This window comes from Oncorhynchus keta, chromosome 10 (genome assembly GCF_023373465.1).
Source record: "Oncorhynchus keta strain PuntledgeMale-10-30-2019 chromosome 10, Oket_V2, whole genome shotgun sequence".
Lineage (NCBI taxonomy): Eukaryota > Metazoa > Chordata > Actinopteri > Salmoniformes > Salmonidae > Oncorhynchus > Oncorhynchus keta.
The window spans coordinates 70,368,568-70,393,061 of NC_068430.1; the positions used below are offsets into that span (position 1 = coordinate 70,368,568).

A 24,494-nucleotide genomic window follows, 5' to 3' on the forward strand; every position below is an offset into this window, starting at 1 on the left:
TCCATCGGCCATGGGGTTAGAGAGCAGTATCTCCATCGGCCATGGGGTTAGAGAGCAGTATCTCCATCGGCCATGGGGTTAGAGAGCAGTGTCTCCATCGGCCATGGGGTTAGAGAGCAGTATCTCCATCGGCCATGGGGTTAGAGAGCAGTGTCTCCATCGGCCATGGGGTTAGAGAGCAGTGTCTCCATCGGCCATGGGGTTAGAGAGCAGTATCTCCATCGGCCATGGGGTTAGAGAGCAGTGTCTCCATCAGCCATGGGGTTAGAGAGCAGTGTCTCCATCGGCCATGGGGTTAGAGAGCAGTATCTCCATCGGCTATTTGGTTAGAGAGCAGTATCTCCATCGGGGGGTTAGAGAGCAGTATCTCCATTGGCTATTTGGTTAGAGAGCAGTATCTCCATTGGCTATGGGGTTAGAGAGCAGTGTCTCCATCGGCCATGGGGTTAGAGAGCAGTGTCTCCATCGGCCATGGGGTTAGAGAGCAGTGTCTCCATCAGCCCATCGGGGGGTTAGAGAGCAGTGTCTCCATCAGCCATGGGGTTAGAGAGCAGTGTCTCCATCAGCCATGGGGTTAGAGAGCAGTATCTCCATCAGCCATGGGGTTAGAGAGCAGTATCTCCATCGGGGGGTTAGAGAACAGTATCTCCATCGGCCATGGGGTTAGAGAGCAGTGTCTCCATCAGCCATGGGGTTAGAGAGCAGTATCTCCATCGGCCATGGGGTTAGAGAGCAGTGTCTCCATCAGCCATGGGGTTAGAGAGCAGTATCTCCATCAGCCATGGGGTTAGAGAGCAGTGTCTCCATCAGGGGTTAGAGAGCCTCCATCGGCCATGGGGTTAGAGAGCAGTGTCTCCATCAGCCATGGGGTTAGAGAGCAGTGTCTCCATCAGCCATGGGGTTAGAGAGCAGTGTCTCCATCAGCCATGGGGTTAGAGAGCAGTGTCTCCATCGGCCATGGGGTTAGAGAGCAGTGTCTCCATCGGCCATGGGGTTAGAGAGCAGTATCTCCATTGGCTATTTGGTTAGAGAGCAGTATCTCCATTGGCTATTTGGTTAGAGAGCAGTGTCTCCATCGGCCATGGGGTTAGAGAGCAGTGTCTCCATCAGCCATGGGGTTAGAGAGCAGTGTCTCCATCAGCCATGGGGTTAGAGAGCAGTGTCTCCATCAGCCATGGGGTTAGAGAGCAGTATCTCCATCAGCCATGGGGTTAGAGAACAGTATCTCCATCGGCCATGGGGTTAGAGAGCAGTGTCTCCATCGGCCATGGGGTTAGAGAGCAGTGTCTCCATCAGCCATGGGGTTAGAGAACAGTATCTCCATCAGCCATGGGGTTAGAGAGCAGTGTCTCCATCAGCCATGGGGTTAGAGAGCAGTGTCTCCATCAGCCATGGGGTTAGAGAGCAGTGTCTCCATCAGCCATGGGGTTAGAGAGCAGTGTCTCCATCAGCCATGGGGTTAGAGAGCAGTGTCTCCATCAGCCATGGGGTTAGAGAGCAGTGTCTCCATCAGCCATGGGGTTAGAGAGCAGTGTCTCCATCAGCCATGGGGTTAGAGAGCAGTGCGGAGAAGCCCCGTTGGCAAAGGCAGAGTGAGGCTTTAGCCCAGAGAGAGGGACAGCGATTGGGGATCTCTGCAGTTATACCCGACTAGCAGTGGAGGGCATGTCATCGAGCGGGATTTGTTTTTTGTTGTTGTGCTGGTCACAATGGGAGATAAGAGAAGAGGCACAATATCAAACAAACAACTGAGGTGGAGAGAAAAGAAGGGAAGGGGGGCGAGAGATGGGTTAGTGAGGGAAACAGATGGGGGGGAATTACGTTGATCAAAACGGCAAAATAAAGAAAGAATGATCAAAACAGAGAGATGATGATGACAAAGAGCTGGGTAGTGGGGTACTTTTCTCAGTAGTCCCGATACTGTCCGGAAAGCCCAGATATGATTGGCTGTGCCCTTGTCAGTTACACAAACATCCCATAAGCAAACTGAAAGTGAGCCTCTACGTAAAACGACAAGATACTTCCGTAACATCAAACAACGTCGCACAGCTTTCTCAGAACCTAAGGGCATGTGGGAGGAAAACAGTTGAGTATTGGTTTAGGTAAATGAGTGAGTCTTATCTGTTAGCTAAAGCAACATACAGCAATGTGCCTATGTGGAAGTGCCCTGTGTGTTTCTATGTGTGTGGCTAGGCCATCTCTAAAAACAGTTACGTGGGAACTCCCTCAGTGCAAACATAGTACTGAAATTAGACACCTGTGTTTCGGAGGCCATTCATAGTGACTCACAGAGGCAAATAGGGCTATATGGAAGTAAATCCCCAACTCCATGCTAGAACCTGTACAACGTACATCTACATGCAGGTCGGGATGTCCGATAACAGTACGTTTCCTAAGTCTGATGATTCGTGTGAGAGTCTGACAGGTTTTCAACAAGCTAAGTTCAAGGTGAGTTCTTTACAGTAGTGGGACTGGATCTTCAACTCAGTGTTAGGTCTTACAGAGTTCTGATTATATCTGATATAATCTTATTTCATGAATCATCAAATTGGGATGATTTGTGTGTGTCAGACATCTAGTGAATTTAGCTCGTCCAAAGAGAGGCCTTGATCAAAACCTGTGTGATAGAGAAGCAGGCTATGCAGAAAGTCAAATATAAATGTGGTCAACAAGGTGAGCATGTCAATTTTTTTTAAATCTATATTTTTAAATATGATTTAAATATAATTAGCATGTTAAAAGGTTTTGTCACACAAACAGAATATTTGGCCACTTGGGTGAATGAATGGGGAGAACATTTTTGTGACACGTCTTCAGAGCACGAAGGCTATAACACTCTCCCGCCTGTGCTCTTGTTGGGCCCAACAAACACACACACACACACACACACACACACACACACACACACTTGCACTCTCCTACTGCAGACGTTAAGCAAGCAGTGGTGTAAAGTGCTTAAGTCTAAATGATTTAAAGAACTATTGAAGTCATTTTTTGGTGAATCTGTACTTTACTATTTATATTTTTTTTGTCAACTTTTACTTTTACTCCACTACATTCATAAAGAAAATAATGTACTTTTTGCTCCATACATTTTCCCTGACACCCAACAGTACCCGTCACATTTTGAATGCTCAGCAGGACAGGGAAATGGTCCAATTCACACACTTATCAAGAGAACATCCTTGGTCATCTCTCCTGCCTCTGATATGGCAGACTCACTAAACACACATTCTTGCTGGAGTGAGCCCCAGAAGATCTGTAAATTAAAAAAACAAGAAAATGGTGCTGCGTGGTTTGCTGAATATAAGGAATTTGACATTATTTATACTTTCACTTTTTGATAATGGGGCGGCAGGTAGCCTAGTGGTTAAAGTGTTGGGACAGTAACTGAAACGTTGCAAGGTCGAATCCCCAAACTGACAAGGTACAAATGTGTCGTTCTGCCCCTGAACAAGGCAGTTAACCCAACGTTACTGGGCCGTCATTATGATTCATTTGTTCTTAACTGACTTGCCTAGTTAAATAAAAGGTTGAATTTAAAAATATATATAGTTAAGTATATTTTAGCAATAACATTTACTTTTGATACTTAAGTATATTTAAAACCAAATACTTTTTACTCAAGTAGTATTTTACTGGGTGACTTTACTTTTACTTGAGTCATTTTCTATTAAGGTATCTTAACTTTTACTCAAGTAGGACAATTGTGTACATTTTCCACCACTGCAAGCAAGCTTCCTTACACCCACACACACACACCCACACACACGCACACACACACACGCACACACACTTGCACTCCTTCCTTGCATCAACGTCTCTATTCAAGCTTCCTCTCGTCATCACCTCTGTTCTGGCCTTTCTTCAACCAGCTGCCTTCTTCTCTGCCGTCAAGTGCGTCTGTCTGACGCTTCTGCTTTGTGTCAGGCGGTCTCCTTGTGACTATCAAAACCCTCTGTCCTCTTTCAAAAAGACACCCCTCTCTTAACAACTATACATCTTACTGAATCACACCGCCGGACACAGTGTTTACTGGCTCTGCGCCGCTGCGTCTGAATTACTTCACCTTCGCCTGACTGAGTTGGGAAGACTCACGCTTTTTCCATTGAGTCAGAGAGCTAGCCAGTAAACACTACACATGCCTTCCAATGGGGAAAACAAGGGAGAGCTTATGGAAACTTACTGAATCTATTGACATTGCTCTGGGTTTGGTTAGTCAGTGACACAATGTACTGCATGCCATGTTTTAATGAACTTTAAATAAGAAGAAGAAGCGGCCATTACACTGACAACGTGCGCAGCGTAGAATGTGAATAGCATTGGCGCCATCAGTTCCATTGCAGTGTGTATCAGTGTAGTATGGGTGCATGACGTGGGTCTTCTTCATTGGTGTGTTGATGAATGCGGGTTTGCTCGGGTCGGGAGAAACCGGATAAGGACAACATGGCAGTGCAGTAGGCTGATTCCAGGAAGAAGAAGATGTGCCATTTCAATGCGTCAGACAGAGTGACAGATGAATTGCTTACAGCAGCTCAAGGTTATGTCTACTTGATCTCAGTTTCATCAAAACCCTTCATTTTTAGAGATTCTGCACGAGGAAATTACTTACTTCCGTACAACTCAATCATAGAAAGTGATTGCAAGATATACAGTCTTGCATAACACCTTGGGGTGAGATGCACAGAAGGCTTACTGTCAGTGTTATGCCATTCATCCAACATCCACCACAGACTCTATAACCCTCCACCCTGGCCATACCCGGGAACAAACACCCTAGAATGTACTGGGTTCGGAACAGTGTTCCGTTGTCCGAGAGCACGGAGTTTTGGATCACCGTTCCATGCTCCTTCACTCCCTCCTTCGCGGGTTGGGGCTGCGTCACAAATGGCAGAGCCCTATCAAAAGTAGTGCACTATATAGGGGGAAAAGGTGACGTTTGGGACGCACCCCTTGGAGTTTTAAATCAGGTATACAGTACATGACTTTCAAAAATGCTAACATCACATTAAACGTATTTCCTGTAGTTTTGTCTTCCGTCTTGCCAATGTAGTGGTGCGCACACTAAACGATGTGGCACAGACGGAGGTCGCACACTAAACGATGTGGCACAGACGGAGGTCACACACTAAACCATGTGGCACAGACGGAGGTCGCACACTAAACTATGTGGCACAGACGGAGGTCGCACACTAAACCATGTGGCACAGACGGAGGTCGCACACTAAACGATGTGGCACAGACGGAGGTCGCACACTAAACCATGTGGCACAGACGGAGGTCACACACTAAACCATGTGGCACAGACGGAGGTCGCACACTAAACCATGTGGCACAGACGGAGGTCGCACACTAAACGATGTGGCACAGACAGAGGTCGCACACTAAACGATGTGGCACAGACGGAGGTCACACACTAAACGATGTGGCACAGACGGAGGTCACACACTAAACCATGTGGCACAGACGGGGGTCACACACTAGAAGATTCCTCACTTGGTCGTGATGATTCTCGATGCCACGCTGTCTCGCCGAAACAACGATGCGACGATGTGATTAGATTTAACGTAACTGCGACGAGCTGTGGCTCAAAGCAGCCTCATAAACGGTTTCAGTCAGACGTTCACACTTACCATACAGAGTTGAAATATCTAGCCAATACATTTGGAATTGAATAACACTGGTAGTGAACTTCAGAGCTGTAACGATTTGATACTTTGGCTTTGGTTAAAGGCAAGTACAAACGCATACTAGTAGTAGACATCGCTCCTGCTGGAGAGTCCACACATTCTGGGTGATGTGATGCAACGTCATCATCTCACTGGCTTCTTCTCTGGCGAGCTCTCATTGGCTACTGCTGGTCACCGTTCTCAAAACTTGTCGTTACATATCTCACACTACAAGAGCCTTGCAGACTTTGAGTCAATAAAATAAAACCTGTTTGAAAATATCGAGAGGTCTGGGACCGCTCAAAGACGAGGTCGGTAGCCCTCATATTGCGTCTCTGATCCGCTAACTTTAAACCAGCATCGGTGACAGCCGCGCACCTCGAGCAGGCAACGACATGAGGATTTTGTCTCCGTGCTCTAAAACTTGTCTGGGACAGGTAAATCGGGGCCAAAATCATGTAGTGTACACCCGGGTTTAGCCGCCCCGCATGCCAGCGCAGAAACCCGACGAGCCGGAAGGTTCCATGTGCGTATCCATTTCCCCACGCTTTCCTGCCCCTGACATACTTGCAAGGATAAGATCTCGTTAATCCAAAGGTGAGATGAATGGCAGCACTGTGTCTGAGTGTTGGGGGGACCAGAGGGGGGTAGGCAGAAGGGAAACGAGTCCCCGGCAGACAGTGATGCAGTCAGCTAGGCACAAAGACTGGCTCAGCCCTCAGTCCTGCTCTCCCTCTCACAAACGAGCAAATTAAATGGATAAATACATACAGTGCATATCCTGCTTTGGCTCCGTATGCAATCTTATATCATCATGAAGTATTTGAGACCGAGATCTTAATCTTCTATGATCTTAAACCTTGTATAAAAATGGAAGAATCTAGTATTTGAAATTGTGCTCTTCATCTTGACACTTGTAGCGGTCGTGTTGTATTAGGGTTCCACCCACTGTTGTTCATGCGATATGGATGTATTTGCATATAAATGGCACGGTATGCATGCTAGGTCAAAGGTCGTAGAGGTAGAGCATGTCAATATGGAGGGTGTAGATCTGGATACTACTAGATTGAAGCCTTGACTAAAGTGCACTTCAGTCTTCTGTGCCTGTCCCTTCTGTCTTGGCAAGGAAAAGGTGAAGGACCCAGGTGGTTGTGTGCTTGTCAATAGCGCCTGAAAGCATGGCCAGGGACAAAGGGGGAACTGCTGTGAGTTATCAAAATGCTCACTGAAATAACCTTGGCGAAAATGCATTACGTGACATTGGAATTGAACTAAACACAAAAACAACATGTTATGTTGGACTCAATCATCAGACGAATCCAATTTGGTTCAGGGCCAGGTTGTCTTGGCTTTTAGACATACTGTAGTAAAAGAACGTGATTGAGGGATTGGGGATTTTTTTTGTAACCAATTTTTATTGTTGCAGACTAATTACTTCTTTACATGTCTGAACAAAAGAAATGGCAGAGGGATTTTGGGCAAATCCAATGACAAATGATTAATTATTATGACTTTCTCCCAAGGAATATTAGTGAAACAGAAAGTGCTCTGCGAAAACATGTATCTCAGTAAATCCCCTCTGACATCCACTTCATTCATACCCAGAGTATTCTAAAGTTTTTAGTTAAAGGAAAGGTAATCTCCAGGACGCAGATGAGGAACCAACACAACACACACAGACACCCAGGGCCCCAGGTATGTGAGTCATGTAAGTAGAGCTTCAGAAGAGTCACGGGAGCTTTTCCAGGTGGGATGGACTGGTTAAAGTCCCCTCATTGCCTGCAATGACAACAAGCTCAGTCCGATGATACTATGACACACCGCCCCAGACCATGACAGACCCTCCACCTCCAAATAAATCCCGCTCCAGAGTACAGGCATCGGTGTAATGCTCATTCCTTCGACGATAAACGCGAATCGCGACTCTTCAGTGAAGAGCACTTTTGCCAGTCCTATCTGGTCCAGCGATGGTGGGTTTGTGCCCAAAAGCGACGTTGTTGCCGGTGATGTCTGGTGAGGACCTGCCTTACAACAGGCCTACAAGCCCTCAGTCCAGCCTCTCTCAGCCTATTGCGGACAGTCTGAGCACTGATGGAGGGATTGTGAGTTCCTATGGTGTAACGTGGGCAGTTGTTGTTGCCATCCTGTACCTGTCCCGCAGGTGTGATGTTCGGATGTACCGATCCTGGGAAGGTGTTGTTACACGTGGTCTGCCACTGCAAGGACAATCAGCTGTCCGTCCTGTCACCCTGTAGCGCTGTCTTAGGCGTCTCACAGTACGGACATTGCAATTTATTGCCCTGGCCACATCTGCAGTCCTCATGTCTCCTTGCAGCATGCCTAAGGCACGTTCACGCAGATGAGCAGGGAACCTGGGCATCTTTCTTTTGGTGTTTGTCTGAGTCAGTAGAAAGGCCTGTTTAGTGTCCTAAGTTTTCATAACTGTGACCTTAATTGCCTACCGTCTGTAAGCTGTTAGTATCTTAATAACTGTTCCACGGGTGCACGTTCATTAATTGTTTATGGTTCATTGAACAAGCATGGGAAACAGTGTTTAAACCCTTTACAATGAAGATCTGTGAAGTTATTTGGATTTTTACTAATTATCTTTGAAAGACAGGGTCCTGAAAAAGGAATGTCTCTTTTTTTTGCTGAGTTTACATGAACAACTAGGAGACGTGCAATGGACACACTCTCTTCAGGGGATCATAAAAAAAGACAGCCCCCTCCAGAGATGATGACCCCAGACACGATGACATCACAGAGCAATAATACAGTGATGCTTTGTGGGTAGTAAGAATATTGTTCTCATTTCTTACATTGCAGTGGGTAGGGGAATAATGGTCTAATAATGTATATATACTGTACTGTATCAGAAACACAATACACATAGGCCTACTGGTCGTCTGCATGGTTCAATGGCACAATGATGAGGCATGCTTGGAAGAACATGATCAGCAGCCTGTCAATGCAAGAGAGTGACAAGGAACTGTGACCCCACAATTGATCTGCAGATACCCCCAACACACAAACACAAACTAGCTAAATCTTCCCCTATGACCCCAGAATGTTCATTCTCAAAACACGCTCAGAACCCTGCACTCATCCACACACACTTCCTTCCTCCAGCCAGGCTCAGAGAGACAGCCCGTGATAACAGCACTGTCACACGCCGGGAAATCAAATGCAGCTGGTCGCCTGGTCAACAAACGGAGGCCATCTGACAGAGACCAGATGGACAGAGACACCGAGGCGCGGTGAAGATTGACACTTTTTTGTATCTGGTCTGGAAGCCCTCAGGGCCAAACAGAAGTCTCATATAAAGTACTCGTACGAAGTGATGTAGGCCTATAGAAGCAGATCTCATGTACAGTAAAGTACTTGCTTAATATCAACACTGTAAGGGCCTTGCAGAATAACCCATACACACCTATATGAAGAACTGGCATAGAAGTGGAACACAGAACTCGTATAAGGTGTGCCCATATTAATGTATATCATGCTCATTCTCATCACTGTAGCCTACTCAGCATTGTAGTCTGTTACAAAAGAAGTTTGTTCGGTGATCATGTACTGATGTCGTATCTAAATTTGATCATCCTGTCGTTGCAGGAATTTTCTTACACAGCAGGAAATGCAAACTTGTGGTGTATTTAAGGTTTAAAAAGGCTTCTAAAATGTGTGTAATGTCCTTTGGGTTGTGGACCATTATTGATACACATGGCAAAACTGGAAGCGTTGCAGTTCTTGACACACTCAAGCCAGTGCGCCTGGCACCTACTACCATACCCAATTCAAAGACACTTAAATATGTTGTCTTGCCCATTCGACCTCTGAATGGCACACGTACACAATCCATGTCTCAATTGTCTCAAGGCTTAAAAATCTCTTCATCTACACTGATAGAAATAGTAGATTTAACAAGTGACATCAATAAGGGATCATAGCTTTCACCTGGATTCACCTGGTCAGTCTATTTCATGGAAAGGGCGGGTGTTCCTAATGTTTTGTACAGTCAGTGTAAATATCCACATAATAACTGACATTTCCTGTTGCTGCAGGATTCTTGTCCTGCTGTGAGAAATTGAGTCAAATTTAGACACTGCATCTGTACCGCTCATTGTGTCCAATGTTTACTTCACAAACGCTCATTGTGTCCAATGTTTACTTCACAAACGCTCTTGAATAATTTGCACAATTCAACAGTGGGAGTCAGTGTGAGGGGTAAATGAAATTCAGAATTAGCTGTCTTCTGAGTAGTCTTTGGTAGGCTATACACCACATCAACTTAATTGATCAGGGGTTGGAGATGGGTAGGATCTAGCACAAGTAAAACAGCAGCATATGATTGTCTGCAATAAGTGTTCAGTTTATCTATCATTTCTTTGATGAGGTATGGTAAAAATGCAAAATAAAAGAGAATGACTGCATTTTGGAAAGTCCAAAACCTATTGAAATTATAATGTCAGATCATCATCAGATATCATGGCCCCATTCTTATTCAAATTAGATGAATTTCCAAGAAATGTGTCCAGACATGTATCGTGGTAGAACTCTACAGGAGCATCTTTCGAGGTGGGCGCAACAGGTGGGAGTCGGTGTGAGGATGGCAGAATTAAACAACTGCGCAAGAAGACTTCATACCATGCAGATATATGTATGAAATGTTTAACTTACACAAACGCATGGTAGATGAACGCCCAGGCTCGTGGTCTCTCCAGCACGTTGTACAGTAAATTTTGCAGCCTTCGGTAACGGACGTTTCTCCGGCCGCTCTGAGCGCTGTATATGAGCGGCTTTCCCAGCAGGCTAAGCCGGGCTCCCTTGTTTCCCCTCAGGCTCTCCGAACCCCCGGCACCTGCAGCACTGGAGGCCGACAGCAAACCGTCCCCGGCACTGGCGTTGTTCATCATCCTTCGGCCGGACTCCACATCCTTCAAGTCATAGCCCTCGGCGCGGTGGCCCGGAGAAGTTTTCATCCAGAGCCCCGTGCCGCCTTCATCTCCGCTGTGGTTGCGGGGCATGGCATCACCAGGGCGGGCATGAAGTGCTGATGTGCAAAGGTCCTCTGGGGCATGCGTGGCTGTCTTGGAGGTGTAGATGTGGAGCTCTCTGAATGAACAGCAAATTAAATATTCCAGGTCCTTGGAGTTAGATATGAAACCATAACCAAGGCACGCTGTTTAACCCGTCTGTTTTTTTGACCGCCCTCTTTCGCCCTGTCAACCATCAGCACTCCGCATGCAGTGTCGGGTTTTCCACAGCTGTGTGTCGCCTGCGCGTAAACGAAATGCACTAAGCCCGCAATTCTTCAGTGGGAGCGTCTTGAGGTCCAGTTCCAACAACTGTTCACCACTATCCCAGGTAGTTTAAAGGGGAGTTGTAGTCAGCACGAAGTGGGTGAACACACTCGGCTCGTAAGGTTTGCATAAACACACAGGAAGTGAATTGCTCCGGTGAAAGGCGACTTTCTCACCAGTGGGATGAGCTCAGCCTGTTGCTTCCAATATAAATGTCCGTGGCGGAGGCGCACGGTGATGGCTGGGGCCAGCCGATACAGGGCATTAAATGTTAAAAGAGAACGCACCACACGAATTGTTTTCAAGTTAAGCATATGTCAACGTATTGATGACAAATCCGTATTTTCAGATATTTTCGAGTCAGCCTATCCTCGTTCCCCGTGCTTGGAAACTGCTAGTATAAGCTCAGCTAGCTTCGGAGTCCTTAGTGATTGAGAGGTGTTTCATTGCGAATTGAGCGCTTGAAACACAAGTCGCACTGAAAACCACGATTTTATTCAGTTGGCATTCAATTTCCCTTTAGGCAAAAACGATGCCAATAACTAAAGTGAAAAATTACGAGACGCATTTGAATGCTCTATTAAGTATTAAGTATGCCTAGTCTATAGCTTAATGAATTTTCCATTCAGAAGTGAAAATATATTCCATTCGATGGAAAAAATAAACCGCAAACGGTATGACATCTGTATAAAATATCCAGACTACAGTAGCCTACACAGATGAAAAAGTCGTTCTGAATTCTACCCGCCGGCGCGCCATCCAAAACGACATTAGACTGTAGCAAAAATCATCCTTATGATCGTCTGGGATTTATTAATAATTATGTGAAGAATTCCCACTTACTAATATCCCCTCTTCTCCCCTTCTCTTAGTTCTTTGTCAGCAGCTACTAACACCACGACCACGTGACATGGCCCGAAATAAAATACCGAGACGCGGTGCGGTATAATAACCCACACATAGGATAGGTTGTTTTATCTTATACATCACCCAATTAGTAAAAACATACAAGTGGTTGATCTTCAAACATGAAATAGTTAACAAATTAATGGGGGATGGAGAACTTGGTTAGTTCCTTTTGTTCGACCAAAAACAGACAGATCCATTGTTCATTCTTTCTGAGTGGCCAATGCTGCAAGATGTTGTTTTGCTGTAAAACTGTTGCCTGTAGAGGAAGTTGTGGCATGTGGCTTATTGTTTTCTCATTCAGTGAACACACATTTCCTCTTGTCTATACCGCAAGCGCTGTGGAAAAGCAGTCACTGTAGTATTCAATACTGCAATAGCACTTCTTAGAACAAAAAAAACATGCTTGTCTGTTGCTTGCTCTCTGATCTGTTTGTGCTCTTGCCAACACTCAACTGCTCATTGACAGGCCTAACACAGTGAAGTTAGCATGATAGCACATTAAGACTGGGTGGCAAGTAGCCCTCCAGTTGTGCCAGTAACAGAAAGGTTGCTGGTTTGAATCCCTGAGCCGACGAGGCAAGGCGCCCTAATTGCACGCTAATCGCTCTTTTAAGTCTCTCTGGATAACAGCGTCTGTAAAAATGTAGGTTACTATAGAGCTTATTCAATATGTTTAGTCATCATGTAGGCCGGTTTTGGACATACTGTATATAAGTGCTGACCATGCAGGGACAACACTCGTTTTGATGGCAGAAAGATCATTAAATGACATAAAGGAGAGAGGGGACAATGGAGGATATTCTCTGGATGGCATCAGGCTCTGTCGTAGCATGAGAGCCTGTAAGCGATAGCACCCTGTCAAGTAGTGTGTGTGTGTGTGTCTGTGTGACCCAACTACATAGCTCTGGCCCTTAGACAGGTCTGCACACACGGGATCTCTCTACTAGAGGTTAGTGCCTCTGTCCTTCCAATCCACCCTCTCCAGAATTGCATACAGTATATCAGGTGCGGACCGGGACTAGAACTCAGCCATTGATTCCCTTGAGGCTCCCATTATTAGCCAGATAATGATCAGTTTGTGCAAAATGCCCAAGTTAGACAGGCCCACTGGGCTACAAATTGACCAGCCCATCTGGCATTTGCCCGAAATGCCAGAAGGCCAATCTGTCCCTGCAGTTTATGAAGGGCAAACAGAGATAAACTCCGTCAGTATACTGATGATCCTCTGACATAAGTACACCATCTGCTGGTGAATAATGGTTAGTTACTCAGTAGGTAATTATATTGCACCGTCTCGGAAACCATCTTTGTCCCCCACGAAGAATTCGGGGAGGGGACTGTGGATCTGTCTCCGTCCGTTTGTTAAAACGTTCATACGTTAGTCACATGCGGTATCTCAGACAGCACTGGGACGAAACTTGGGTGAATGATGCGTCTTGCCATAAAGATCTGGCCTTGTTTTGACAACCTTGTTTTGAGGTGACATTCATTTACTGTAACTGTTTTCTGGTTGTTTGTTTGACTATATTCTTGAAAAACACAATTCAGACACTATGCATCAGTTATGACACAGTAGGATGGTGTTTCAATTATGCACAGGAAGTGGATTGTGTAAATTAAACTAAACTAAACAATAGAATCAATGCATTTTTTCTTGGGAAATTATTTCAACTGAAACTCAGTAAATCTACAGTTATCGTTGCAACTGGGATATGGGGTGCACCAGTTTCCTGTGCCAATTCCAATTTCCTGTACCTTCTGAGGGCCTCTTACTCCTAAGAATGTGTCAGTAGATGGTTCTTAAAGCTGTATATATCCCAGTACTGTACATGCAGTGAAAACTCAACATATCTCAACAATTGAAAACCTCTCGAAGCAGAGTGCACACAGATCATCCATCAGATAACCCAAACCTGAATCTTAACATTCTCCATTTAGGAGGATTCTAAATATCAGACCCTGCATGAGTGGTTAGAGGGACTCACTCCTCTGAACACGTAATCCAACGGGAGGATGCTTGATGCAGAATGTAGGCTAGCTGGGCTGTTCCCAAACTATTTCCCCCTCAATGCACAGAACAAAGAGAACAAACATTATGAAAATAATGAACGTGATTACTTTTCCGTTTTTCTCTGTGCGTTCTATTACTGATGAACCATAAAGATCATCATCATTTGGCCCTTAATGGAAGAGGTCACTTCCTGGAAGCTGGAAGACAAGTATCTTGGCTTTATTATATTGTATGATCTCTGGTCCTCACACACACACACACACACACACACATGCATGCACGCACACACACACACACACACACACACACACACACACACACACACACACACACACACACACACACACACACACACACACACACACACACACACACACACACACACACACACACACACACACACACACACACACACACACACAGGTCGTGAGCTCTGATCCAGTGACAAGGGGCAGGGGCTAGATTGCCTGCAGATGTTGTTTCGGGGGGCCCTCTGCTTTCTTAACGAGAGGATGTGGAACATAAATCTCCGGGGACTTTGTTGCCATGTGTCCTATAAGAGGTCAAACGAGAGGGCATTTTGGTACAACTTCCCCTTTCAGTGAGGGAAACCAACGTAGTCAGGGATGAAGGAATTATTTGAAGGAACTGTTTTACAGAGTCAAAGCTGTCCTGCAGAGTTTTCTTTGCAAAGTTGAAAACCTTCGTAGACTTGTTTGCGCAATTACTTTCCTTACTCCACTTCTCCCAAAAAATACTTTCGTTACACTTTTTAGGTAAAAAGATGTAGTCAGAGAAAGTAAATGTACTTTTCATATTCTGAGGCAACTCTCACACACCAAAGACAACAGTTGGAAAGGGGGACACCCTTCCTTGTAATGTTACAAATGATTCAGGACCGACTGATTCGGTGGGGACTGGCAGAACTAGAGCGCGCCTTGTGCCTTTTTTTATTCCTTAAAACATTGACTTAGTGGTGTTGCCATGATAGTACAAAAATCAAATGTAATTTATCAGTGTAGGTACTTGGTATGGAGAAGGGGGAAGACACACTATCCCCCTTAGGAAAGGAGTAGTGTAGCAACCTTAAGCCAACACCTAGCGAGCTCGTTAAGAGGGTCAGATCTCTTGCTGTAATGGTTAAGGCGTGGGCTTGATAATCGCTAGACCTGGGTTTGAGTCCCGGTCAGGGCTACGCCCCGAATTTACTACAACATAGCACCACGGTTGCTTTCCTTGACACTGGCCCTAATTGACCCATTTTTTTCTCCAGCTTGAACAAAGTGAGGTATACAGTCACTGATCTACAAAACATATTCCCTGCCACGTAATAAGCTTTGTGCAATTAAGATTCGTAGAGCTATGCCTCCCCTGGCTTTTCTACCTTCAGCAATGCTAGTGGATAAAATCCAATATTAAACTTGTCCTAATGATGACATCTGTGAGACGACACGCGCTCCAGCAGGTGTATCTCACTGATCATCCCTAAAGCCAACACCTCATTTGGCCGCCTTTCGTTCCAGTACTCTGCTGCCTGTGACTGGAACGAATTGCAAAAATCGCTGAAGTTGGAGACTTTTATCTCCCTCACCAACTTCAAACATCAGCTATCCGAGCAGCTAACCGATCGCTGCAGCTGTACATAGTCTATAGGTAAATAGCTCACCCTTTTTCACCTACCTCATTCCCATACTGTTTTTATACTGTTTTTATTCATTTACTTTTCTGCTCTTTTGCACACCAATATCTCTACCTGTACATGCCCATCTGATCATTTATCACTCCAGTGTTAATCTGCAAAATTGTATTATTCGCCTACCTCCTCATGCCTTTTGCACACTGGTTAAATAAATTGACTTGTAATTGAAAACTAAAAAAAAATGAGAACTTTAAAAAAATAAAAAAAAAAAAAATTTAAAAAATTTTAAAAACTCAAAATATGAATGGGAAGTGAGTCACAAATGAGGCATAATTTGACTGACATTATTTGGACATGGTAATTTGCAATTCTAGCTTTTGCAAATTCCTTACATGTTTGTCTTTGTAATGCTCAATTTGTCACAATTTGGAGTCTCCAATACGTTAGTCCTGGATTTGGTCTCACGTCTTTCTACTTTCATGTGTACTATTCAAATATTGGCCTGTTTTTTAAAGCTACACTGATACTATGCTTGTTCTTTTCTCTCTCTCTCTCTCTCTCTCTCTCTCTCTCTCTCTCTCTCTCTCTCTCTCTCTCTCTCTCCTCTCTCTCCCTCTCTCTCTCTCACTCTCTCTCTCTCCCCCCCTCTCTCTCTCCCTGGGAGTTCTGTGAAGCTGCTTTGCTAAGATGCCTATCTGAGGAGAATGACAGAGGGCATGGCGGGGTTGAGTCTGTGGGACCAGAGAAAATATTAGTTTTCCCACAAGCAAACAGGCAAGAAGACGCATAGCAACAGATACCACTTATTTTAGAGAGCATTTTCATTTTGACATAATGTACCAATGTAATTGTGGTTTAAGAGCAATCTAGACTGGTAAAATAATAATAATATAATATATGCCATTTAGCAGACGCTTTTATCCAAAGCGACTTACAATCATGTGTGCATACATTCTATGTATGGGTGGTCCCGGGAATCGAACCCACTACCCTGGCGTTACAAGCGCCATGCTCTACCAACTGAGCTACAGAAGGACCACAAAATACACTTTTATGTAATCTAGGTTGGAAAATACACTTTGAATATGTATTGGAAGCATGTTCCCGCGGTCGCTGAGACTGCATACAGTGCCAGCGGAAAGTTTTCAGACCCCTTGACTTTTTCCACATTTTGTTACGTTACGTCCTTATTCTAAAATGGATTTAATACAAAAAATCTGTAGCAAACCTCACACAAATTTAGCAAATTTATAACAAATAAAAAACGGAAAATCCTTTCTTACATAAGTATTCAGACATTTGCTATGAGACTCGAAATTGACCTCAGGTGCATCCTGTTTCCATTTATCATCCTTGAGATGTTTCTACAACTTGATTGGAGTCCACCTGTGGTAAATCCAATAGATTGGACATGATTTGGAAAGGCACACACCTGTCTATATAAGGTCCCAGAGTTGACAGTGTATGTCAGAGCAAAAACCAAGCCATGAGGTCAAAGGAATTATCTGTAGAGCTCAGAGACAGGATTGTGTAGAGGCACAGATCTGGGGAAGGATACCAGCAAATTTCTGCAGCATTGAAGGTCCCCAAGAACATAGTGGCCTCCATCATTCTTAAATGGAATAAGTTTAGAATCACCAAGACTCTTCCAAGAGCTGGCCGCCCATCCAACATCCAAACTGAGCAATTGGGGGAGAAGGGTCAGGGAGGTGACCAAGAACTCGATGGTCACTCTGACAGAGCTCTAGAGTTCCTCTGTGGAGATTAGAGAACCTTCCAGAAGGACAACCATCTCTGCAGCACTCCACCAATCAGGCCCTTATGGTAGGGTGGCCAGTTGGATGCCACTCCTCAGTAAAAGGCACATGACAGCCCACTTGGAGTTTGCCAAAAGGCAAATAAAGACTCTCAGACCATGAGAAACAAGATTCTCTGGTCTGATGAAACCAAGATAAAACTCTTTGGCCTCAATGTCAAGCATCACGTCTGGAGGAAACCTGGCACCATCCCTACGGTGAAGCATGGTGTTGACAGCATCATGCTGTGGGGATGTTTTTCAGCGGCAGGGACTGGGAAACTAGTCAGGATCGAGGCAAAGATCAATGGAACAAAGTACAGAGAGATCCTTGGTGAAAACCCATTCAAACTTCTCTGGAGAGACCTGAAAATAGCTCTGCAGCAACACTCCTCATCCAACCTGACAGAGCTTGAGAGGATCTGCAGGTAAGAATGGGAGAAACTCCCCAAATACAGGTGTGCCAAACTTGTAGCATCATACCCAAGAAGACTCGAGGCTGTTATCGCTGCCAAAGATGCTCCAACAAAGTACTGAGTAAAGGGTCTTATGTAAATGTGATATTTCATTATTACATTTTTTGTTGTTGAAATTGTCAACAATTTCTTAAACCTGTTTTTGCTTTGTCATTATGTGGTATTGTGTGTAGATTGATCAGGAAAAAAAATATTTAATCAATTTTAGAATAAGACTGTAGCCTAAAAAAAAGTCAAGGAGTCTGAATATTTTCTGAAGGCACTGTATGCCGGCTCAATCGGAAATTACCTTTACATTTTACATGGATCTTCCGCGACACCTCCGCAATACGGATTGAATCCAGCCCTTAGTGTTTGCTTTAGCCTGCCTGGATTGTCAGATGGGGCGGGGTTTTGCAATTTTGTGAATTGGTTCCATTCTATCAGACAAGCACAGTCAAGCCCAGTTGAACTGTTTCAAATGATTTTAAATAGGACTTGAACCCAGGTATGGTAGGAGGAGAGGGTTGACAGTGGAACAAGAACAGCAAGTATGAGGGAGAATTCTTCCACACATTCTTTTTTTATTTGTAAATAATAAAAATGAACTCTTTTTTTAAAATATAAAACACACACATCATTTGAGCCACACCTGTTATACGAAACAAGAAACGCTGCAGTGAATACATTTTTATCTGATCATTTTCTTTTATAGTTGTTGTTTCAGTGGAACACATACATTGTAAACAATCAGCATTTTTTTCTCTCTCCTAATAATACTGACAAAATAAAAAAAGAATAACTCACTAAACATAAAACCAAAAATTTGACGTTTTTATAAATGGGGTTTTACATGGCTGGGGTCATAGGTCGTAGGTTGTAGGTTTCAAAGCATGGAGAGAGAGAGGTGTAGTGATGACAGCTTTTGCAGATAATATGGCCTGATACCCTAGTACACTCAAGTGTGGCGATTTGGGACTATCCCCTGAAGCCTTGAAGTAAAGTAGTGTCCCTTTGTGACTTTCTAAGTCCAATCGTAGTCTTAAGGAACTTGACAATGTCCCCGTAATCTGACTTGGCCCCATTCGTAGATATCACTAAACCGTTTGGTTGGTTGAAAAAATATTTACAATATATCTAATTTACTTTCGTTACATTATACTCTAAATAATTTGTGTAATATATGTATCCATATATCTTATTACATCATTATGTTCAACATAACTATACTTTGTATATAAATTGATCTGATTTATACATATTTAACCATGTCGTCTCAGCCCCATAGAGGTAAACTATGATGTGTACAGTAACTGTAGATTTGAAAGAATGGGCGGTGACGATTGCTTAGTACGACAGTACAGCACGTGTTCAATAGCTTTAAAAAAGACATCAACATAATCTTGGTAATCAACTGGTTTCGAAACATTCAGCACCGGAATGAAGGATGTGGACTAGACTTGACTGCAGCTGATAATTTTGAATGTCTTCGCGTGATGTGAATGGCTTCGGTTTCTCTTTATATTTAAGTACGAGCAAACTGTACAAGTGCATGCAACATACAAGCGGGCCTACGGGTATGTGGAACTAACACATATCTACTTCAGTTCAATCTTCTTTTTTTATCAGTATCGTTTTTGTTTTACAAAATGTGCATGCAGCTTGGAACAGGTCCGAGTCATGCTGGCCACGCCCCCTTTGGTGTGGCAGGAGTCGGCCGGCCTGACGAAGGATGACTATTGGTGTTCCTGTCCTGAAAGTTCAATCTGATTGGTTACTTTTCACATTCACAAAGATGCAGAAGGGAAATTTGAGCAACTGATGTTTTTTGTTCTTCCAAATAATCGAGACAAAGAAGAAACGAAATGAACCAAAAAAAATACATTTGCAAGCAGTATTTAAAATGTAAAAAATTTCATTCACTTTTTTTTTAAATCTCAAAAAGTGTAACTTTTTGCCGTAAAAAAAATCAAGCTTATTTGTGCTTGCGTTTTTGAATCTCAAAATAATGTAAACTGAAAATTCAGATAAAACCCCTAAACATGTGCTGGGGTGAGGGGAAGGATACTCCAGGAAAACAGCTAAATGATAGTTCTCGTGATTGTGGACAAAGATACGTCTTTTTTTACAGTGACTTGTTGACACCCTAGTGATAGTCCAAAATGAAATGTATAATTCTATTTATTGGTCAAGATAATGGAGGTCTAATATACATCTATACAAAGACAACTGGGTTGGACTTTTTGTAGGTGACTGAATGAAGAAAACAACATTGCAATCCCACACTAATCTCATCGTCAAGTGTAAAAATCGTCATTTAAGATGTGTCACTGAACAGTCCCCTGCATCTCATTGCAGACACATGATCTAATTTTCTCTATTTCGTATTTTTTCCTTATGTCTTTTGACTCTTCTCCATGCATACATCAGACAACGCATCGTAAACCTCATACTCATCATAAAAACATTGTTGTGCCATAAGTAACAAAGGGAGAAAAAAAAGTCAAACGTACCAAAGACAAAAAACGAGAGAGCGGCTTGGACCAGCCATGGTAAACATATTGAAAACAAAAAAATATATATTTGACAGAGAAGGACCAGTAATGTGAATCCACAAAGTCTAGGCACCAGAAGGAGACCCCTGCTTGCCCGGACCGACCCCACCCAGAAGCACTCTGCCCTGGGGGCCGAAGTGCTGGCAGTCTGTTTGGGGGCCACTGCGGAGAGGACATAATGGCATCCCCTGAGGGACAAGGAGGATGACACCTCTGTCTTGGGTCCATACATTCTGATACTAACATACATTTCTTTGTTTATTGATGGTTTGACTAAAAACTACCACCCTTCTTCCTTTCACATTTAAATTTCTACGTAGTTTCTTCAATGAATCGAGTGTCTCCTTACCGCTCGACTCCAGTACAGCCTTACCTAGCTACCAAACATTGTTTATTATCGACAGCCCTAGTTCTTAGATTACAACCGCGAAAAAACAATGATGAATTCGTTACTGGAATGAAACACTGAAACCTTACGCTCTCTAAAACAAACAAAGAGATGAAATGATGCCAGGAGTGATTGTCAGATCTCAACAAAGCTTTTTTTAAAAATCATTTGTGACTCTGTTTCTTGATTGTTGTTGTTCTACAATAATTTTTGTCCGTTAATCTCTAAGGTGACGTTAAATCGTTTCACAAAGCGGTAGGCTAGCTATAGTCCCATTGGTCCATTAAGATTGGTAGCTGTAGTCCTATTGGTCCACTAGGATCGGGTGCCCGGTGGGCCCGAGGAGCTGTCCAGTGACGACTGGGAAGCACGTCGAGTCAGGGAGGCTAGTGTGGGGTCCACTAAAGAGGAGGGTGGGAACAACTTGTACCAGCCAATCACTGTGCTTGTTAAGTCTAGTTCCTCCAATAGGATTTGTGCAACTCCCATGAAGCTTTTGTGGTCCATTCGTCCGTAGTCTCCCCAGACGATCACCTGAAGGAGAAAAAAAGACCCCCAAAAATGTTAAATAAAGGTTAAATAAAATGACAATAAAAAAATATCTTTAATATTATTCATGGGATGCATTTATTTAATTATTGAATTAAAACCTGATTTAACTTTTCTTTATGAAACAAGGCTTTGACCCTCACCTGTAAGACTTTACCCTGTGGGCTCTCCTCGAATTGCAGCGCTTGCTGGTACAGCGGGTCCAGCGTTTTCCGTGCAATCTTGGTTTTCTTTTTGGCTACATACGCTCCATTATTCAACAGATAGACCTTGACGTATGGAGCTGACGAAAGAAAGAAAGAAAGAAAAAAAGAAACAAGAGGCAGATAAGGATAAGGATACTCAATTGTGGTTCTAAACATGGTCCGATTGAATAGTTTTCTCTAGGTGGGCGACTACATGGACCCAGATAAGACTACTCCTGGATTAAAAAAACACTTTCAATGGACTTTGCCCTGAATTATATTTCATCTCAATGCAGTCCTCCACCCTTAGGTGGCGCTACAACCAGTATCTCACCAGGGAGGGATTTGGATCCAGGCTTTTGTACAAGGCCCCGAGCTCTGATCACCTCCACCTCCAGCTGACCCTTCTTGTCCATCATTCCGATCTGAATATCACCTGGGAGGAAGAAGAAGTAGAACGAGTTGACCATAGATGGTGGAAAAAGGAAGATGTCCGACTCAGGCCGTTTACTATAGACCATTTTTTCACAGGTCCGGCTTCCTATATGCACCAATGCGACACCAGCTGATGTCTCGCCTTCTGTTTTGTCTCTGGTTGACTAAACAGGAACTGGATTGAACCAATCAGAACAGTAAGTAGGCAGGAGATAAGGGGGATGTTCGAGCAGATCGCGTGATGGTCACTGTCGTGTTTTGCATTATGGGAATAAACATTTCCAAAAATCATGTGATCAAAGATCATGCCGTTTTTGATGAAGACGCCTTCACGTCGCTGCAGTTGCTTCTCACCAACTGCACCATGCAGTCATCACCTGCATTGTTGGAGGCACTATTTGTCAACCAAAGACTTTGGCCAAAGACGTGCCTAAAACAGGAATCAAATTTACCCCGATTCTAAAGCAACGAATGAAAGTGATATTTGAGACTTCTCTCTAACCAATTAATTGTACACGTGTTTTGTTTCAGTTTGTGAGTGTGTGATAAAGAGGGGTATAGAAAAGTTAATTTTGACATAAAGATGTTGTTTTTGCAAACAATAGCAGCTATGTTGACACTGCTATGTTGATCTGAGCCTTGCTGTTGGAAAACCACCAGTGTCTGACTTTTGGCTGTCGCAGATGCACCCCCACCCCGACTACAATCGGCTTTGCTAGGCTTACTGCTCGCACACACCTGAGGTCATAAAATAGGAAGTAGTAAGAAAAGTTGGCAATTGAGTTTCTCAAGAGGGAAGTTGGAAGGATATTGAGTAACTGAGGTAATATGGAGACGGAAGAAAGGAAGCAATTTGAATCAATGAAACTGATTTGAATATCAAGTTATCAATTGGGGAGGAGTCACAGAGGAACTACGATAGGGCAACAACATGATGAGTAGACAGAACAGAATAGGGGGATATTTACTCACCTATGGCAGGTGTGGCCAGCGTTTGTCTGCCCACCAGCTGGGCGGGACCCAGACCATCCAGGAAGTCGCTGAACTGGTTGCCTGGCTGTCCCAGACGCACCCCACCGAAAAGCAGACTGGAACAGAGGAAGAACACAGTCAATATACAGCTAATTACCATATATAACCTATGGGTCCTAGGTTATATTATCTATGGAAATCACTGTAGTAACGCTAAAATACTGAGTTGTTTACTTTACAGTGAATGTCAACTCATGTTGACATTGAAAAAAACAAACATTTGGAACAAAGAGGAAGAAAGTGACGAAGAGAAGAGGGGTAGAGGGAGGAAAAGGAGAGACATACAGTATACAGGGAGAGATAGCGAGAGAGAGAGAGAGAAATACAGAGAGAGAGAGGAATATATATATATATATATATATATATGTATAAAGAGAGAGATTGGAGATACTGACTTTCCCTCGGAGTTGCAGCTGTTCATGGTGCCGTTGGTGGACTCTTTACTGGACTGTCGACTCATGTTCCTGGTCATCTCTACAGCCATGCCCGTCTCTGTGCTCCTCTGGATGGACGCACCCTTCTCCTTCTTCCCCTTCCCCTCTGGTACCGGAGAGGAAAAAATAGACACAATGTAGCGGAGAGCTAAGGCTAATGGCTAAGTTAGCACGGCTTATCTACTGTCTTCCTGAGACCTGAAGTGCTATCTTCCAGGCCTTAGTTTATATGGGTCAGTGCTAAACAACAGAACTCTCGAGGATGAACACATTTAGGCCAGAAGGCTTTATTTTGTGGTCCTCTTTCTCCTCTTTCTCCTCATTGTCGTGATGGGACACAGTGACAGAGCTGGGGAACCATGTTACATCTCAGAGGACAAAGGACACTAAAGAGAAATTGAAAGACCCGGGAAGTCAAAGAATCCTTTTCTGTCCTTGTGTTTTCACAAATCACAGCTGAACAATGGGTTGGAGAGGGTTGGAGAGATGTTTAGAGAGAAAGAACAACATGTTTTGTTGTTTCAAGGTTCCATACCTCGTCACGTCAACACAACCAACCTAATACAGACAGTGGCGTACAGTACAGTCAATCCTAAAGGACGATACAGTAGTACATGGTGATAATACGCAGGTTGATGTCTATTGTCATGAATCTTTCCCTGGAGGCAAAACTGAGCGATTTCTGCTAGATGGAGCGATTTCTGCTAGATGCCAGTGTGTTTTTTGGTCTTAATTTAAGGTTAGCAGTGTGGTTAAGTTTAGGGTTAAGGTTAGACTTAGGCTTAAAATAGGATTTGATGGCTTCATGGCTATGCCAGCTAATGACCACTCTGCCGAGCTGCCTCTAGAACAAGATTCATGACAAAGAACGCTAACCTTAAACAATATGAAAGTATTCAAGCTTGAAAAATGTAAAAACAAGTCCTCCTTACCTTCTCGCTCTCTCAATCCAACATGAAGTCTATGATTTTGTCAGCGAAGAGGGCAACCATCACACAGAACACCAATCGTACTGCTATACTTTATAACAATGGGGAGAGAGGAGAGAGGCATGGAGAGACCCCCAAGGCCCTAGTTTCCTTTATAATGGCTTTTTATGTCAGCTACAAAGAGGAGTGCAAAAAAAGAAGAGGAAAAG

General features: G+C 43.8%; 2 protein-coding genes across 2 annotated transcripts in view; both read right to left on the reverse strand.

The window, feature by feature from the left end:
- The window catches only part of LOC118375972 (potassium voltage-gated channel subfamily KQT member 5-like), a 168,163-nt gene extending 156,137 nt beyond the window's left edge, over positions 1 to 12,026 (reverse strand). Inside the window, exon 1 of the mRNA XM_052527799.1 lies at positions 10,347 to 12,026. Coding sequence (XP_052383759.1) covers positions 10,347 to 10,693 — 347 coding nt within the window. The 5' untranslated portion in view covers positions 10,694 to 12,026. The remainder of the gene's footprint in view (positions 1 to 10,346) is intronic.
- Positions 12,027 to 18,342: 6,316 nt separating this feature from the next.
- LOC118378574 (regulating synaptic membrane exocytosis protein 1-like) overlaps positions 18,343 to 24,494 on the reverse strand; it is a 124,050-nt gene continuing 117,898 nt past the window's right edge. Inside the window, exons 26-30 of the mRNA XM_052526070.1 lie at positions 23,318 to 23,462; positions 22,863 to 22,978; positions 21,790 to 21,891; positions 21,414 to 21,553; positions 18,343 to 21,255 (exon numbers count right to left, since the gene is read on the reverse strand). Of these exons, the coding sequence (XP_052382030.1) occupies positions 21,037 to 21,255; positions 21,414 to 21,553; positions 21,790 to 21,891; positions 22,863 to 22,978; positions 23,318 to 23,462 (722 nt within the window). The 3' untranslated portion in view covers positions 18,343 to 21,036. The remainder of the gene's footprint in view (positions 21,256 to 21,413; positions 21,554 to 21,789; positions 21,892 to 22,862; positions 22,979 to 23,317; positions 23,463 to 24,494) is intronic.